General features: G+C 36.8%; 1 protein-coding gene across 3 annotated transcripts in view; it reads right to left on the bottom strand.

The window, feature by feature from the left end:
* Window positions 1-7: 7 nt before the first annotated feature.
* Window positions 8-19,210, bottom strand: part of LOC123238234 (cytochrome P450 2C19-like) — a 27,123-nt gene continuing 7,920 nt past the window's right edge. Inside the window, exons 4-10 of one of the 3 annotated variants that reach the window (XM_044665720.1) lie at window positions 17,760-17,920; window positions 17,016-17,192; window positions 13,519-13,660; window positions 9,371-9,558; window positions 6,060-6,201; window positions 143-323; window positions 8-103 (exon numbers count right to left, since the gene is read on the bottom strand). In XM_044665720.1, the coding sequence (XP_044521655.1) occupies window positions 52-103; window positions 143-323; window positions 6,060-6,201; window positions 9,371-9,558; window positions 13,519-13,660; window positions 17,016-17,192; window positions 17,760-17,920 (1,043 nt within the window). In that variant the 3' untranslated portion in view covers window positions 8-51. Of the gene's footprint in view, window positions 324-6,059; window positions 6,202-9,370; window positions 9,559-13,518; window positions 13,661-17,015; window positions 17,193-17,759; window positions 17,921-19,210 lie in introns of all 3 variants that reach the window. The other 2 variants (XM_044665721.1, XM_044665722.1) reach the window with 2 other exon arrangements.

The following is a 19,210-nucleotide window of genomic DNA, read 5'->3' as shown; positions in this document are numbered from 1 at the left end:
ACATATGTAAAATTAAGAATGTATTTATTTATTGAAAGTTATTCTTTGTTGCTAGTAGAAGTCTACTGATGGGTGGAAATAAGAAGAAATGTGATTTGCCCTCCTATAGCTAAAGCCAAGGGTGGTCCTTCACCTACTTCACTGCAAAGGTAGAAAATGGAGTTTATAAGAAGGAACTACACAGCCAAATCCATTAGAAATAGGGGTGGTGTCAATATCTTTTGGATCAATGAGAGGCTTCAAAGTAAAATTCTGTAAGATGTTGGTAAAAACCAGAAATAACTCCATCCGAGCCAGGCCCTCACCAACACATGACCTTTTTCCTGAAAGAGACAAATACAAATACAAATACATGATATTCAAAGATTCTTACTTGATTCAGGCCATTCCTACTAGTTTGTGCTACCTCACTATCACCCATTAACATTGGGTCAAGGACTATGTATATTCTTTTCCTCTCTGCCCAAGAGCATCTGATGCAATATTCTCCTTTAATCAATGGGGCTTAATGTCTAGAGATTTCATTCTGTACTTGACTCATAGGGTAGAGTTAAGAATTTCTTGACTTTTGAAAGCCAAAGTCCAGCTATTTAAGGATGGGATCCTATCTCAGTTGCCTCTCTCTAAATCCATTTTCCAGGACCAGAGCAGGTGCTGAGATTTTAATTCTGTGGAAAGTCATCAAAGGCTCCAAAAGATTGCAAATTAGTCCATACACAAAGACCAAGGTCAGGACTACTCAAGTGCCAGTGATAGGGAGGAGTAACAAGGGAATGATTTTCATTTTGTATTTGGGCAGTTGCTCTCTTCCTGACATTTTCTTCACAGTTTCCTCATCAACTATTTTATATTTTGCTGACTATACCAGAGTCAATCTCCTGAAGGAACTTCAGCCAGGGTAGAGGGAGGTGAAGAGAGAAGAAGAAAGTACCAGTCACAGAAAGAGTACCAAGAGATGTGTTATCATCATGAGAAAGCTTCAGTGAGATTCAAAAAGTAGAATGAATTTTTTAAAAGATCAAGGAATATTAAGATAACCAATATCAAGATATCAGGTATTTTAATGATCATCTAGTCTAACAATCCAATGTATATAAATGAGAAAGCTGACGCCCAGAGAGGTAAGATGAATCCCTAAAGTTCACATGGGTAGCATATCTGGAATTCAAGTTATGTCTTCTGACTCTAAAGTTGGTGATCTTTACATTGAAATAATAAAGGAAAGTGCCACAGAGTATAGTGGAAAGAAATGACACAGAGAGACAGAAAATAGTTTATTATAGGTGGCTGCCAGCTGATCCTAAACATCCTGCATATCATGGGTTTTCAGGCCAAGTAGAATATTGGTGGGCAGTCTACTTAGCATAAATTGGAAAGAATGCAACACCCCACTTCCCAGAAAAGTATGTGATGACTTTATGCCCCTAATAGGATGGCAACCCAGACAACTAGCACTAGATAGGGATGTGAAGAAAAAAGAAAAGTTTGACATCCATAGGAGGAAGAATCTTCCTCCCCAGGATGTCAGCTGAGGTGCAAAGACCTAAGCACTTCATGTAATTCTGGCTCAAAAGCCTGGCAACAAATTATAGATTCTGAATCTGAAGACCAATGTGTCCAAGTTCAAAAAAGCTCTTCACTAAAATGAATTTTTTTGGTCACAGCACCTCATAAAACTATCTATTAATATGTGTAAGGACTGAATTCTGTGTTGGTGAAAGGAATACCTCCTCAGATGAAATCAAAGATGCTCTTAAATACTATTGTTATTAAGAACATCAGGTAGGAGATAAAGTCTTCCTAAAGCCAAAGTTCTTAAGCTTAGGGTTCAATTCAAGGGGTCTGTGATTAGATTTCAGGTTGGAAAAAATTCATCTTTAAGGTATGGTCTGGTGTGTTTATTCCCATGACTCCATTCACCTTTACTGTATATAGATGTACCAAAATTCCTTTCCCTGGTCACCACTCCATTACGTGCATTGTTTCTTCTGTTGGAATGCCAGATTCTTGAGGGCAGGAACTATCTGAAATGTTTGTTTTCATATCTGTCCTCAGAGTATAACCCAATACTGGGCATATAGTAAGTGCTTAATAAGTGTTAGCTCATTCCATCAGTCACTATTCTGGACAGGCAACACAACTCTAGAAGCTGCTATCTACTTCCTGCTTATGCCAATCCAATCACCTGCCACTACCATTCATCTTTACCTCCTCAGCTTCAGTCCCAGGTGGACAAGGCATTGCAATGGGAATAACCAGGCAAACACAAGGCATCTACCTCTAACACTGATAGCTCTAACCTGATTATTACTATTATTATTCATTTATAGAGATGGGTTCTCCAATTATTAGTGATAAAAGTCCAAAGGAGAAGTTCTTTTGTTTGATTATGGCCTTGGATAGTGAGGTATCCTGAGATGAACTGTTTGGCATGCTTGTTCTAGTCAGAGATCAAATTTCTGTTATTGCAAAATTCTAAAGTAGGACTTTGGATAACCGATCCATATTGGCATCTGAGTAACAGGTCATTGAGATGATATCACAAATTTTTTCATTTTAATAATATACAAAGTTGAATCTTGCTGCCACAAGTTCTTAAAATTTCTACCCAAGAGATGAATGAATGAGTGCTCACTTTATGCAAAGCCCTATGCTAAGTTCCAAGGATACAAATCGTCCCTGCTTTCATGGAGCTCATATTGTAATGGGGGAGAAAACACATTTGGAAGTTCAGCTGCAAGGTAGCTGGAAAGGCCCTGTAGTGCTTGGAGCACAGTGGTAAAATAGATACTACCTTCTTTATCTTTAATCTTATCTTTATCTTTAGTCTTCTTTAATGTTACTTTCATGGATAAAATCATATCAATTTTTGATGTCGAATCCTTTGATAGTGAAAAGGACTTTGGGGACAAGAACATTGTATAGCAGGCTATAGCACCTGCAGGCTGCATCTCCACAGAGTTTGCTCTCCAGGATAATGACTAAGGCTGGAAATATTGTGATTCCAAAGGTTCCTGGGTTCAAAATCTTGTGCTTTCCTCATCAAAGTCTGAGGAGAATTAATGGTCAATGTAGTGAGTGGTTTGATTTGCTTGGCAAATGTGGTTTCCTATCTTTCTTTCAAGTGCCTTGCTCCTTCAGTGAGGATGACTTGCCTACTCAATGTGTAGCAGTTGGCTGGCAGTTATTAGGGATGGCTGGACCCTTTACCACAAGAGCTGCTTCTTTAGATGATGTCTGTAAGGACTTGGCTACAAGGATCAGTGGTGTGGGGTCCCAGCACTCTGTGCTTCGGTGGCAGTTGACTAGCTTGGTGATGATCAATGAAAGTAAGCCCCTTCTCAAAAACAATTTCTCCCCTTAAAGATGATTGCAAGGCTTTGTCTAGAAACAGGTCTGATGTTTTTGGGGACACTGCTATTGCCAAAGCTTTTGGGTACAAGATCTTGGGCTGTCTAGGTATGACTCTTGGCTAAAGGTACCTCAGAGTACCATAGTTTTTGCTAGTCCAGGGCATTAGTGATGAATCTGGAGGTGAGAACACAGTGACCTACTCTTTCAGCTTTACTGTTTTTTTCAGGGGGATGGAAAAAAGATGGGGCAATTGTTCCAAATCCCAGTGATCCAGGTATTTCTGCAGGTACTTATTCATTGCCTGAACAATACCAGAAAGAAGAAATTCCTTCTATCCTTCTAAAAGGACTTAGGACTGAACTGGACTTTAGAAAAGATCTAATCCACATGCCTTCATTTGATATGTAAAAATGCTGAAGCACAGAGAGATGAAGTTCCTTACATAACATCACAGGGGACAGTAAGTTCAACATGAACTCAAGTTGCAAGGCTCAAATGAAACATAGCCTTGAGGGCTGAAAGAACCAGCAAATATGATGACTAAGTCACTCTTGGCAATCTTGAAATATTTGTGGAGACTTCATGAAAGAATCTCCAGCTTATAAGGCAAAAAGTTCCAGTTTTGAAAGAAAAAAAGGAGAGGAGGGCTAAGAATATTGACTTGAAACCAAAGGCCAGTGAACTTGAATTCAATTTCTGTAAAAATTCAGGTATACACTATTTTTAAAACCCTTATCTTCCATCTTAGAATTAATACAAAGTATTGGTTCCAACACAGAAGATCAGTAAGAGTTAGGCAATGAGAGTTGTGACTTGCCCAGGATCATACAAGTAGGAAGTAACTAAGGCCAGATTTGAACCTAGGTCCTCACATTTCTAGGCCTGGCTCTCAAACCACTAAGCACTTAGCTGCTCCTCAAGTTATATACTTCTAAAGGGGTGGTTAGAAAATGAGGTAGTGACCTCAAAGAGCTAGCACAGCTTCCTCAAAATAGGTCATTCTGAACTAACTTTAGTTCCTTTTTTGACAGGGTAACTATCTTGGTAGAGAAGGTGAATGCTAGTTATAGTTCACTTAGATTTTAGCATAGTCTTTTTAGCTTAATGCCTTCCATGTTATTCTTGTGGAAAAGGTAGGAAGTTATGGGAGAGAGGAAATAAGCATTAATATAATGCCAACCATGTGCTAAGCACTTATACAAATATCTCATTTCATCCTCACAAAAAGCTTCAAAGTAAGTGCTAATATTATAACCATTTAATAGATAAGGAAACTGAGGCAAACAGGGACTAAATGATTTGCCCATGGTTACATAACTACTAAGTTATCTGAGGTCATATTTGAACTCAGGTCCTCCTGACTCCAAGTCCAGTGCTCTATCCACTGTCTCACTGCTTCTACGAAAGCTAAATGATTGAACAATTGTGTGAATTCAAAACTAAATGAGTGGCTGAGTCCCCAAAATTATAATTAACAAGTCAAAGTTTTGTTAGTACAAAAAGATTGTTAGTGCAGCATTCCAAAGATCTAGACTTACTACTGTTCTGATTAATATTTGAGTAAAGGTACAAAATGCATGCTTATCAAATTTTCAGATGATACAAACTTGTCACAGATGATTGGGAAGAAGAGCAAACATATTGGATGAGTGTGAAGTTTCCAAGAGTGTTTAGTAGGTTAGAACATTGTGCTCAGTCTAAAAATATGAAACAGAATAGGGATTTGTGAAAAGTTTCATTATTCATTATTCAAAATTCGATATTCATTATTCAAAAAATCAACCCTACAGGTAAAAGGTTGTGTAAAAAATGGTTATATAGCAATTTCTCTAAAAAAGACCTCTGATGGTAAGAAAGAGTTGCAATATAGACCCATGGGATAGTATGGCAGCCATGTAAGTTAATACCTTCTCAGCTTCATGAAGAGAAGCATAGTGTGTAGGAATGAAAGGGCAAAGATTTCATTGTTTCTTTCTCTATCAGATCACATCAGGAATATTATGTTCATTTTAGAAATGAAATGGATAAGCTGGACAGCAACCTGGATGACAATGGGTCTCAAGTCCATTCTATATGAGAATGGGGTGAAGAGCTGAAAGTATTTATCCTGAAGAAAAAAGGATTGAGAGGTAATGGGAGAGAAGACACATGATAGTTGTCTTTAGATGTTTGAAGGGCCATCTCAGAGAAGAGGAATTAGACTTTGTCCTACTTGAACTCAACTATTATAGACTGACTCTCTCTCTCTCTCTCTCTCTCTCTCTCTCTCTCTCTCTCTCTCTCCGTCCCTCCCCCTCCATATATATATGTATATATATATATATATACATATATATATAAAACTCAACTATTATAGACTATATATAGACTTAAGAGCAATAGAATTTAAGTTGAAAAGTTGATTTTGATTAAACGTTAACAAAGCTATTTCTAGCAATTATGACTTTCCCAAAGTAGAGTGGGTTGCCTCTTTTGGGGCAGGCTTTCTATCACTGAATATCTTTAAGTGAAGTCTGGAAGACTACTTTTATAGTGTGATGTAGAGAGGATTCTTTTTCAGATTCAGGGTGAATTTGATGGCCACTGAGCACCCTTCCAACTCTGAAATTCTATGACTTTGTGAAGTGGCAGATCTGAGATTGGAACCAGGTCCTCAAAGATCTCTATTCATCTTTGGTGTGCAGATTTAGGGACATTTATCTTACCTATTGAAAAAGGCATGAAATAATCACTCTTCTTAAAGTTGCCACTTTCATCCAGGAAATGACCTGGATCAAACTGGTCTGCATTGGGGAATTCCTTCTCATCATACAGAACAGAGGTCAATGATGTGAATATGGTTGTGTCCTGGAAAGAACAAACACAGAAAATTTCAATTATAGAGTAAGAATCCCAGAACAACCAATCTGGAAAGACCTTAAATTTGGGCCAAATGCCATCATTTTATCAATACAGAAACAAAGGACTAGCACCACTAAAAACCTTATAGCAAGTCAGTAATGGAATTAGTATTAGAATCCAAGTTTTCTGACATCTAGTCCTGGTCCTAGTTCTTTGCATCATACCATGTTTCCTATGTACCCCTAAGTTAATCTTTGTCAACATCTTTCTGATGCTCTGCTTTCACAAGCACCTTTGATGTTAAGGTCAGATGGTCAGATGGATGTGTATTGGGAAGCTATGTTGTTGGCAATACAGGAGTGCAGGAATTGAGAGTAGGGCACAGAACAAGTTAAATAGGAGCTGTAGTTAAATATTAATAATGATACAGAAGCTAAATCTCCCTCTCTCCTTAAAATTGCACCGGATATTCAGGAGTTTTCTGGTATTATCTTCTTTCATTTGTCAAGGAAAGAAGAACACCAGTTACAAAATACCTAATAAAGTATCATCCAGCATTTGAATGAAGACTTTCATAGATGGATAACCTAATAATCCCTGAGGTTACTCCTTCACTCTGGAATAGCTTTAAGTGTTAAGAATTGAACTTTACCTCCTGAAACTTCATTAATTTTCCCTATTTCTGTCCTCTAGGGCCAACTTGTATAAATCTAATCCCTCCACCATATGATAGCCCTTCAAAAACCTGAAGACTGATGTTAAATCTTTCCTTCTCCAAGTTAACATCCCAAAATCCTTTAAATGGCCCATATACAGCAGGATTTCAAGGTCCTGAACTCTCCTGGTTCAAGTCCTTGGATTTATTCCACCACATATCAATGCTCTATCTAAAATGCATCACTTTGAACTGAACACATTAACAGAGGGGGTCTGACAAGGACAGATTGGTGGGACCATTACTATACTGTCTTGAACACTATGTTCTTCTTAATGAAGCCTACTATTATATAAAGACATAGCATGACATAGTGAATAGAGACAGCTCAGAATCAAGAAAATCTAAGTTCAACTCCCATCTCTGGCACATTTATTTTATGTGATCCTGGAAAAGTTACCTAGCTCCTCATTGTCCCAAGAAACTCTCTAAGACCATAATTACATACCCATTCACATCAAAATTCTTCACTGGGAGCTCCCTATATCAATAAAGTCACAGGTCCATTCCCACACATATAAATTCACATGCATGCATGTGAGTATATGTATAAACACATACATGCATGCATGCACATGTATGCCACTACGTCTAGACATATGCATCATAATTCTTTTACCTTTTACTGTTGATGTTGATTCATATTGTTTGTACTTCCGCTAAAACTCTCAAGTCACTTTTTAGACAAATTATTATATAGTCATTTCTCTCTCATTCAGAAGTTGTGAGGTTGAATTTTTTTAAAAACACAAATATAAGACTTTATATTATCTTTAGTGTACCAGCTGAGTAATTGGATGGAGATTCAAATATTTTTCCCACCCAAATATTCAGACCCAATCTGATCTTCCAAAAAAGTCTTGCTCAAACTGACTTGGCATTGTATTTTAAAACAATAACTAGCTTTTGATCTCCACTATGCTATGATATAGCTAAGGAGAAATGTCATGACATTCTCCAGGCCAGCCAGGCACAAGCCCAAATAAGGGCTAGAAAGAAAGAAAACTGTTGGGCCCATGTCTCTTTTTCAAGCTAAAAGGCAGAGAGAATCAAGTTCACTTTATTTAGAAAATAGATGTAAAGAAAAATAAAGATTCTCCAGTGATATACGGACAAAACATATGAACAGTTGTCAAAGGAAGAAATCCAAGTTATTAAGAGACACATTTTTAAGTTCTCCAAAGCACTAGTAATTAGAGAAATTCAGAGTAAAAAAATTCTAGGTTCCTACATTGGACCATCACATTAGCAAAGTTGACTGAAAAGGAAAATAACAAATGCTGGAGGGGCCATAGAGAAAAAGGAATATTAATGCACTGTTGGTGATAATTGTAAAGTGGTCCACCCATTCAGGAAAGCAGTTTAAAACTACACCCAACAAGCCACTAACTGTCTAAACCTTTTTACTTAATAATACCACTTATTAAAAAAATCAGAGAAAAAGGAAAAGGATCCATTCGTACCAAGATATTTTAGCAACTTTTTTTGGTAGCAAAAAACTGGAAACTAAAGAGGTGTCTATCAATTGGGAAATTGTTAAACAAGTTATGGTATATGAATATCATGGAATACTATTAGGCCCTAAGAAATTATGAGGGAGACAGTTTCAGAGAAACTGGAAGGTTTATATGAACTGATGCAGAGTGAAGTGAGCAGAGCCAGAAGGAAAGTATATAACAATAGAAATATCAATAAAAACAAACAACTTTGAAAGACAAGAATGCTGATCAATGCAATAAGTAGTCATGACTCTAAAAACCCATGATGAAGCATGCTACAAACCTCCTGAAAAAGAGGTGACAGATTGAAAGGGAAATATGAGACATTTACTTTTGGGGGCATAATCAAAAATGCAATTTATTTTGCTTCAGTATGCAAATGTTACAAGGATTTTGTTTTTCTTTTTTAATGGGAATAAAGCAAAGGTAGGAAGAAAAGAAAATTGATAATTCATTAAAAATTTAAAATCCTTAATGATGTTTGGCATATGGTAAATACTTAATAAATGTTTATTGACTGATTTTTTTAATCTAAGAAAAGAAAATTGAGAATTCATAATTGCAGACATGACTTTTAGACTTTACAGATTCTCATGTGTCAAAATCTTCAGTAATTCTTGGACCCATGCCAGTAGTAAATATGACAATAAATATTACTTTGTAAGAACTGAAATGAAATCTTGCCCTTGGAGAATAGAAATAGGACTAGTGAGTGAAAGTTACATGAAAAAATATTTCAATTGAATAACTGGAATAATTTTCTGATATTAAGTGTCAAAAAATGGTATGAACTGCCTGGCTAGAGAAGATATCCACTGTTAACAGATACTAACAAACAGCAACTTATAGCAGTTGTCAAGGGTAGGAGTTGTACTAAAGAGTCTCCAAATTTCCTATTATCACCAAGATTCAATGATTTTATCATTTACTAAGAGGTGACAAAAGTCAAAGAAACACTGACCTTGGGGATGACATATTGTCTGAACCTAGTGTCTTGTTTTGCTGCATGGGGCACATTGAAGGGGATTAAATCAAGATGTCTCTGTATCTCATGTATCACAGCATCAGTATAAGGCATACTGTTTCTGTCCTTCATGCAGGGACTTCTCTCTCGGCCAATCACACGGTCAATTTCTTCATGAATTTTATCTATAACATAGGGATAAAAATGATAACAAGAGAAGAAGAAAAACTTACATTTCCCATAATTTCTCTGGTCAGTCATTCAGAGCTACCTTGAGAAACATGCACTTGATCTTTCCTTTATTGGAAAATATAGTTAAATTTAGTCTCTTGGGGAAGTTGAAAATCCATAGGCAAGGCACCAAATCCACATGCCCTCAGAGCACAAGCTTTAAGTTGTCCTTAAACAAATGCAGGGCAAAGGCTTTTGGTAGGACTACACATGGCCATCAAATGGGATGGGTCCAAGTTATTTTTTTTTTGTAGCTGAGTGAATATCAGGAAATCCAGATTTGCCAGTTCCTCCTACTGGTGGGACAAGATACATTTGCCACAAGAAATAAAATTTGCCACAACCATGCTAAGAAAAAAATCTGATTCCTTGGCTAAATGGTCCTTCTTGCCTTACTAATTACTCAACACAAGGAATAGATATTCTTTATGAATTTTATGACTATGAAATCCTTATTTACCATTCAGATCCCTTCAAAGACTAACCCCTTCCCACCTTTCCAGTCTCCTTCCTTTTTGTAAACTCTTACTTTCTGTCTTAGAACTGATACTAAGTATTGGTTCCATGGCAGAAGAGCAGTAAGGGCTAGGCAATTGGAGTTAAGTGATTTGCCTAGGGTCACACAGCCAAATTTGAATCCAGGATCTCCTTTCACCAGGCTTTGCTTAGCTACCCCTTTCCAGTCTTCTCAAACCTAACTCCCCTCAACACCCTCTACAATCCAGGGATACTAGTCTTCATGTTAGTTCCCTTAGCACAATGCTCTCTCCTGATTTCATACCTTTTTACTGTCTGTCTCTCTTGCCTGGAATGCTCTCCCTTCTCAATTCTGCTTCTGGATTCCCTGGCTTTCCTCAAGACACAACCAAATCCCATCTTCTGCAGGAGATCTTTCTGATAACTCCTAACCCCCTTTCCCATAACCCCAACTCTTTATGCCTCCCCTTTGAGAATACCTTCCATTTATACTCTATTTCTCTTGGATGTACATATCTGTTTGTGTGCTATAGCTTCCATTAGAACAAGGGCTCCATGAGGGCAGCAATCATTTTTGTCTTTCTTTGTACCCCTAGCACTTAGCACATTTACTAGTACATAGTAACTAACTAATAAATGCTTGTTGACTAACTCACTGTCATAATGTTAGTTTCTCTCCAAGGAAATCTAAAAGCCTAGGTTGACCTCAGCAAGGTGACTATGTTATAAAATATCATAAACAAATGAAAATAATTCTTACTTTTTCTGGTTGCTTTTAAAGTGTTCATTTTAAATTCATTATATTTTTAATATATTGGTGCAATTTGATCTCTTGGTGTCATTGGTCATTCATTATTCTACCTGAGAGGAATTAGGATAGCACAGCAGAAAGCAGACTGAGCTCTTCCTAGAATTGCAAGATATGGGCTCTATAATCAATCTAACAATTTGCTGAACATTTAGCTAGACATTTTTGAGTCCTCAAACTCCTCATCTATGAAATCAATGTAAAATGTAAATGATATCTGCCTCACTGTTCTCACAGGATTGACCAGATTTCCAAATGAATATTCCAATCCATTCTTTATTACTACCATCAAATCCCAGTAAAACATAAAAAGAAATAGAAGTAGGAAAAAGAAATAGTATGAGATAAGCCAACCCTTCTTCCTGGCCTTATGTGTTAAGAGCACTAGGCAAGGCTGGCAATAACAAAGAGAGAAAAAAGAAGGAACAATCAGCCATAGAAAGAGTACCAAGAGATATAGTCTTCAGAAAAGAGCTAGATTCCATTGGAACTCAGAAGATGGAAGGCATTTGAGAAGAAGAGATTGAGGAGGTTGAAGATAATCAGTATAGTCCCAGAAGAGAATTTAGTAGTCATCTGATCTAACAACCCAAATGTATAGATGAGAAAGCTGAGAACCAGAATGGTAAGATGACTTTCTAAAGCTCACATGGGTAGCATAGCTGGAATTCAAGTTCAGGTCCTCTCATTCTAAAGTTGCTAATCTGTTGCCACAGAGTTTAGTGAAAAGAAATGGCAGAGGGGATAGGAAATAAGAAGGGATGGGGACAAATTTATTATGGGTGGTTGCCAGCTGATCTTCTACAATATGCATGCTCAAGTTCTCAAGCCAAATAGCATAATGGTGGGCAGTCCACTTAGTCTAGAGAGGAAAGCATTTACCCTTCCTACTCTTCTCAGAAAGGGGTTTGGTGCTTGGAGAGCCCTGGTGGGATTGCAGCTCAGGCAACTAACACTGGATAGGTTTTATGTGTGTGTGTGTGTGAAGTGACAAAGAGAAGTGTCAGCCTTCCCAGGATGTCAGCAAAGGCACAAAAACCCAACTATACCATGTAGTTCTAGCTCTGAATATTGACCTGACAATATACTATATATCCAGAATCTTCAGACCAGCATATCCATATTCAAAGAAATTCATCACTAAAGATGGACTTTAAGAGATGAATTGTAGCCACAGCCTAAGATGTGTAAGGACTGAATTCTGTATTGGTAAAGGGAATACCTCCGCAGCTGAAATCAAAAGGTACTTTCAAATACTAATCCTATTTTGATATCATAAACTAAAGAAGATGTTCTTATCCTGGGATCCACCCCAAGGAGTCTGTGGTTAAATTTCAGGATGGGAAATTTTTTTCATCTTTATTTTAATATCATTATTAAGCTTAATTATAATTATATAATGTAAATATAATTAATTATATCTATCAAGTTTCTTTGGGCATTATTACATATTTTGTTAGATATATTTTAAAAACTTTTTTCTGACAAAGGGTCTATAGGTATTAACAGATTGTCAAGGGGATTCATCACAGACAGAAACACACACACGGAGGGAGAAAGAGAGAGAGAGAGAGAGAGAGAGAGAGAGAGAGAGAGAGAGAGAGAGAGAGAGAGAGAGAGAGAGAGATACACATACATAAAGTTAAGTATCTCTGTCCTAAAGAAAAATAGGTGGTCCCTAGACACTCGCTTAAATGAATTTAGGATATTATTCCAAAGATGACAAAAGATATCTGATTTCTCCATTGTGCCCAACACTCTACTGTTAATGTATTTCTCTATAGCAGGGGTCGGCAACCTTTTTGGCCGTGAGAGCCATAAATGCCACATTTTTTAAAATGTAATTTCGTGAGAGCCGTACAGTGCTCACAGTGCGCGCTCCTATAATAGGGCCTGAAAAAAAAAATGACTTTATGGCTCCTGCAGAAAGAGCCATACGTTGCCGGCCCCTGCTCTATAGGTACAGGATCATAGCCACTCTTTCTGTTAGTAGACACTTTCATGAGTTTCTTTGAACAATAGCAACAAAAAAGTGATCAGATAACAGATTTAATATTGAAAGAGACTTTAGAGGTCACCTAGCTCAATCCCTTCATTTTACAGGTGAGGAATTGAGGCAAAGATAGCTTAATTTGCTCAGAGTTGCATAGTTAATAAGGATCTGACATGAGATTTGGATGCAGGGCTTCCTGACTTCAAGCCCATATGGAAACCCACCTTCCAATTCTGAACTTCTCCAAGCATAACCTCCAGGGTACTCAAGAAACAGAAATGTTATCTGTCACTGGATCTGTATTCAAAAGCCTTTGCAGCTTAATAAGACTTTTTGGAGCTTGCACCTTGTACCTTTGAGATCCCAGGGACCTCTATATACCAAAGAATTTAGTGAAATATTTAAGGTTGATATAATAATAACCATAAAATTGCATAATGATTTTTTCAGTTCACAAAGTGTTCTCCCCACAATAGCCATTGGAAGAAGAAAGTAAATTTAGATATGTGAGGACTTAATGTTAATTACATGAAAACAGCAACAGAAAAATTTCCAAGTAGTCTCAATGGGGCCACCAGCCCCTCTTTTGCTGACTTTCCTATGGAGCTTCATTATCACTATGATGCATCAGTATACCTGTTATTTCAGGGTATTTCAGCAGAAGCAGGAGTCCATATCTCAGAGTAGTGCTGGTTGTCTCTGATCCCGCAATAAATAGGTCAGATACGGTGATAATCAAATTTTCCATAGTAAATTCAGATTGTTGGTTTTGCTTTTTCTAGAGATAATTTGATATAATTAATTTACAAATCATTTAGCTGAATTATGCTCACAATAGAGCCATAAGTTGGAAATTTGCTATAAAATTTATACAATGCAGATATTCCAAGCCCCTCAAAAAATTTGGAAGAGTTTTGTAAATAGAATTAATTACCTTAATAAGAACAAAAATAAAGAATAATATATATAATGATTTATACAAAGTCCTTTTACATACATGACTTCATTTGACCCTCATGAAAATTCAGTGTCCTTTAGGTGGATTATTACTAATCTCTGTTTATAGAGGCCAAACAAATTCCCAGATGTCTCATAGATAATGAGTGCTGGACCCAAAGCTCAAACTCAGCTTTTGCTGACTCCCAAATCCATTACTTTTTCCATTTTATAAAGTTGCCTCTTAAAAATAGTCCTATTTCTCCTGCTTCATAAGATGTTAGTATAATAGAAATTGATTTATTTAAGTCTAGAATTGAACAAATCACAAATACCAAGGGACTGAAGATAAGGATATGGAAATAGAAGGCAGAACCCAGCTTAATTCAAGCCAACAAGCACTAACTGTTTTTAGGTGCTAGAGAGAAGACAAAAGAAGCATATGGAATTCTCCCTATTTTCAAAGTGGTTACACCCCTGTGAGAGAAATAGATTGCCATTCACATACTCACAGACAAACACACACACCCAATTTCCACTCATGAAACCTTCATTCCAGGATTATGTAACAGATTACATTATAGAAGGAATTCAGAGACATCAACATGTACCTTGAAGAAGGCATGATGTAAGAAGAAAGACTTAAGTTGGACCCTGAATGATGAGAAATAATTGTTGAGGGATGAAAATAGCATGACGAATTTTGAGAAACTAGACTGGAGGACTCATTATAGGGAGTAGCAGGTTGGATATGGAAGGTAAGGTCATGTTAAAAAAGAACCAGTTGACAAGATGATGATTCTATATTTACTTTTTCTTTTCGATACCTCTTTTTACCTCATTAATTATGGTGTGAGTGTTGTAATGGGGGGGCTAATCTGGCAGTGTTATTATAAAAGGTGGGTTACTTCAAGAAAGTCTGGTGACAGGAAGAACAGCCAGGAAATACCTCAAAGAGATAAAAGAAAGAGGGAAATGATCCATATGTTCAACAATATTTCTAGCAGCATTTTTTATATTGACAAAGACAGTATAAGAATGCAATTTAGTACTATTTTTCCATAAGAAATTATTTAAAAGTCATTTTCAAAGAAACCTGGGAAGGTTTGTATGAACTTATGCAAAACAACTTTGAAACCAGGTGCATCAAACTTTTATCTTCTTCATAATCTTGAACTCAAAATGCTCCTCTATTCTTCTGTCCTTTTTTCTTTCCTTCCACCTTGCTCCTCCTTATTCCTTTATTCATCCCCACTGTATCCTCCAGTCTCTCCATTCTTCCTTCTTCACTTTGTCCCTTGCCCTTGTTCTGGCCTCACTTTCTTCCTTTAATAGTACTAGCTCTATGATTAACCAATTCAACAAAGCACTGGCCTCCACCCTTAAATCTGTTGTCCCTAATTTTATGTCATTCAATCGTTAATGCTCTAACATTCTTCCTTGTATTACCACCATATTTTCTATCCCTAATAAGAAAATTTAAAAAATATGTTAACAGGATATTTAGAGCATCTCTATTTGTGGTTGCAGAGAATGGGTTATTGAAAGAGTGTTAATCAATTGGGAAATGGCTGAACAAATTATGAAATATGAGCATAGAATACTTTTTACTCTAAGAAATAATGAAAGAGATGGTTTCAGAGAAGTCTAGGAAGACTTATAAGAACAAATGCAAAATGAAATTAGCAGAACCAGGAGAACAACTTATACAATAACTACAATGCCATGAAGACAAACAACTTTGAAAGACTTAAGAACACTAATCAACAAAATAATCAACTACAACTTGGGAGGTCTCATCATGAAATGTGCTACCACCTCCAGAAAGTAAGGTATGAACTCAGAGTACAGATTGAGGCTTTTCTCTTTTTGAGTGTGTGGTTTTTTTTGGACACGGTCAATATGGGAATTTATTTGCTTCACTAGACTTATCTGTAATTTTTCTTGCTTTTTCAATGGAAGAAAAAGAGAAGTGGGAGGGAGAAAATTCAGATATAAAAATAAAATAAAATTCTATTTCAAAAAAGTAAAACAGATACATAACAATAATGGAGAGGTGAAAATAGCAATGACCTCACAAGGTTGTTGTGAGGTTTGAAAATAAATAAATAATAGCTTTATAAACTAGAAAAATAAAAGAAGCTACAGTATGTAACCGGTGATGAGTCCTGAACTAGGGTAGAGGATGTGAGTGGAGAAAGCCTGTGGGTAGAGGAAGCATGTATGAGAATGCTCTTGGAATTATGTACTGGATGACATATTCTTTTTGGCATTTAATTGGCACATATAAACCTCCAGAATCATCCACATAGCCCAAGACATGCAGCCAGACCAACTAATAACTCTAGTTACATGCAGTATTTAGGCTTAGCTTTGGGGACAAGAAATAAAATACTTAGGCAGAAAACCCTGAATGGCTTCCCATAATTGGCAAGACCCCATATTTCCTAGAAGCTGCTTTATCAGAGCCTCAGCTGCAAGTGTCTCTGTGGAAATAAGGAGACTCTAGAAATCATTCATTAGCAGTTGTTGAGAGGTTCCCATGATAGATGGATAGATAGATAGATAGATAGATAGATAGATAAGTAGGTAGATAAGTAGGTAGATAAGTAGACAGGTGGATGGGTAGATAGGTAGATAGAGGCAAACATAGAGATAGTTATTTCAATTATGTCCTTGCTTTGATGAAGTTTATCATTGGAGAGAGAGAAAAAAGTCAGTAGTGACCAGTGCCTCATACTATCTCAAGTGATTGCCAAAACTAAGTGAACTATAGCATAGGAAGTTACCTTGGAATACCTGATGCCCCTTCCCAATTCCAAAGACATAGTCTATTGTTCCACCCCTTTCCAATATATCTCTCCGTAAGTATCTCCTGAAAGTCCTTTTACAAAATGCCATGACCCACTTCTTGATCTCATCTCTTCCTATAGTTTCTCCTCTAAATGAAAGGAAACAACAATTTCACTTTAAGTCACTAAAGTTCCTACATGTCCTAGTACATGAGGTCCATGTAGGCAAGTGCTGTGAACTGGGCTGTCCATTCTGGAAAGGTTTTGAAGTTTTGTTCCAAAAGCTTCCTCCTTTCCCCTGCTTTCTTAGTGACCTACTACATTCAATGACTGTCACTGAGAATGTGCCCCAATACAGGATTGAAATATGAAAATTGAGCTGCCAATATGTTTCTCTCATTGTACCTGCTCCATTTCTATCAGGAAGTAGTCAATAAAGTCCTGAGGGTTATTGGAGTCCAGGGTCTCTTGATGTTCCTTCACTTTCTCCACTATAAAATTATGCATTATTTTACAGTTATTAAGGAATGTCCTGTGAGATCCTGGGAGATAATGTACTAGTGATGGGATAAAATTGTACACCTAAAAAAAAAGAAAAAAAAGTTATACAGTTTTTTAGTAGATAGAAAGGATAATTCTTCACTCTGAGATTTAGATTATACTTGGAAGAAAAGCCTGAATGGTAAGCAATAGTTAACAGCAATCATAGGAAAAATTCCTGGTATAAAATAGAAACTTTCACTTTCCTCTCTCTGCCCAAAATAAACTCCTAAAATCATTTTGGTATCCTCTTTAGCTGTGTATTCCCATTTAAATCTTGACTCTTAGTGTTCATTTCCCACAGAAAACATCCTTTAACTCTCTCCTGTTGTGGAAGAGTCTATTTTCTGCCATCCAACGTGCCAGTTGGCTCATTTACTAACCTCATAGTCTTAAGTGTATGTAAGAAAGGTTAGCTTCTGTTTGGCAACATGAACTTTTACTACAAGGAGCATACTCCAATCAAACTACCCAGAAATGACAATTCCAGAATGCCAGGACTTCACCTCCCAATAGGATGCATGATGAATTCTAGTGTAACTCTGGGTAGTAGTTTCTATGAAATAAAGACAAATGTTGAGTCCCAGAAAGAGAAAACACCACTTTCACCTGTATCCAGGGTGAAGTCAAGATTTTGATATTTTCTTCTAAAAGCTCCATTAAAGATTTCAATTTCTGGTCACTGTATTCAAAACGTTTCTGGAAAATGACAGAGCAGATGACATTGCAGGGAACACACTCCAGGATAAACTTGGGATCATAGGGCTGTCCTAAAGAATGGGAGGGGGAAAGAGAGGGGGAAACTTTGACTTGCATTTTAAATTCAGTATCACTGAGATCACAATGTAAGATTTGCCTGCCTTGAAGGGCAGTGGTACCTGACTGTTCCCCCCAAACAGATCTAGCTTACAAGTTGACATTTATATAGTACTGTTCTGGTTGTAATAAATCATGTTGCTTTAGTAATAGTAAAGATAGGCATAGATTGTTTGTTATAATTGTAGTGGCAGCAACAGCAACATTAATGGTAGTAGTAGTCATTTTCACCGTAGTAGTAGTAACAATACTAATAGTCATAGGAGCATGGTGGTAGTAGGAGTAATAATAAATGTTTTTTTTTCTGATTTGTTCCTTACAACTCAGTGTAAATATTAAATTCCTATTTTATAGCTATTTATAGTTCATATTCCTACAAGTAGTAATAAGCAAAATTCATCTTTAAATTTTGTGCTGACCAGGAGTCTGACTTGTTATTTAGTTATTTCAGTTGTATCCAACTTTTTGTGACCCCATTTGGGGTCTTCTTGGTAAAGATACTGGAGTACTTTACCATTGCCCTCTCCAGATCATTTTATAGATGAGGTAACTGAGGCCAATAGAGGTTAAATGACTTGCTATGGATCACAGGGCTGATAAGTATCTGAAGCTGGATTTGAATTCAGTTCTTCTTTACTCAAGGCACTGAGCTCTATTTCCTGTGCCACCTGATTGCCAAAGAAGAAAGGAACCCTATCTCAGAATTCTTGCAAATATGGCATATAGACCTTGTATAGATTACTATTCTCTACCTCTGTGATGATACTTAAAAGCATTGAGTGGTCTTAGGGGCCTTGGCATACAAGAAAGTAAAAGTTTGTTCTTTAATACAATAAAGAGGCAGCTAGTTAGAGAAGTACACGGAGAGCTGAACCAGAGTCAGAAAGACATGAGTTCAAATCTCAACTCAGATATCTATTGATTATATGATTAGGTGCATAGCATTTAAAGTCTCTGTGATTCAGTTCCCTTATTTGTAAAAATGGTATAATAATAGAACCTACCTTCCAGGGTTGTAGTGAGGATAAAATGAGAAAATATATGTAAAACATTGTACAAATCTTAAGGCACTAAATAAATGCTAACTAGTTGTACAAGTAGTAGTAGCAGCAGCAGCATAGAAGAAGGAGAAGAAGGAGAAGAAAGAAAAGAAGAAGGAGAAGAAGGAGAAGGAGAAGAAGAAGGGGAAGGAGAAGAAGGAGAAGAAGGAGAAGAAGAAGAAGAAGAAGAAGAAGAAGAAGAAG

Source organism: Gracilinanus agilis, chromosome 2 (assembly GCF_016433145.1).
Source record: "Gracilinanus agilis isolate LMUSP501 chromosome 2, AgileGrace, whole genome shotgun sequence".
Taxonomy (NCBI): Eukaryota; Metazoa; Chordata; class Mammalia; order Didelphimorphia; family Didelphidae; genus Gracilinanus; species Gracilinanus agilis.
Note: the sequence above shows the minus strand (reverse complement) of the source record. Positions and strands in the feature narration are given on the sequence as shown.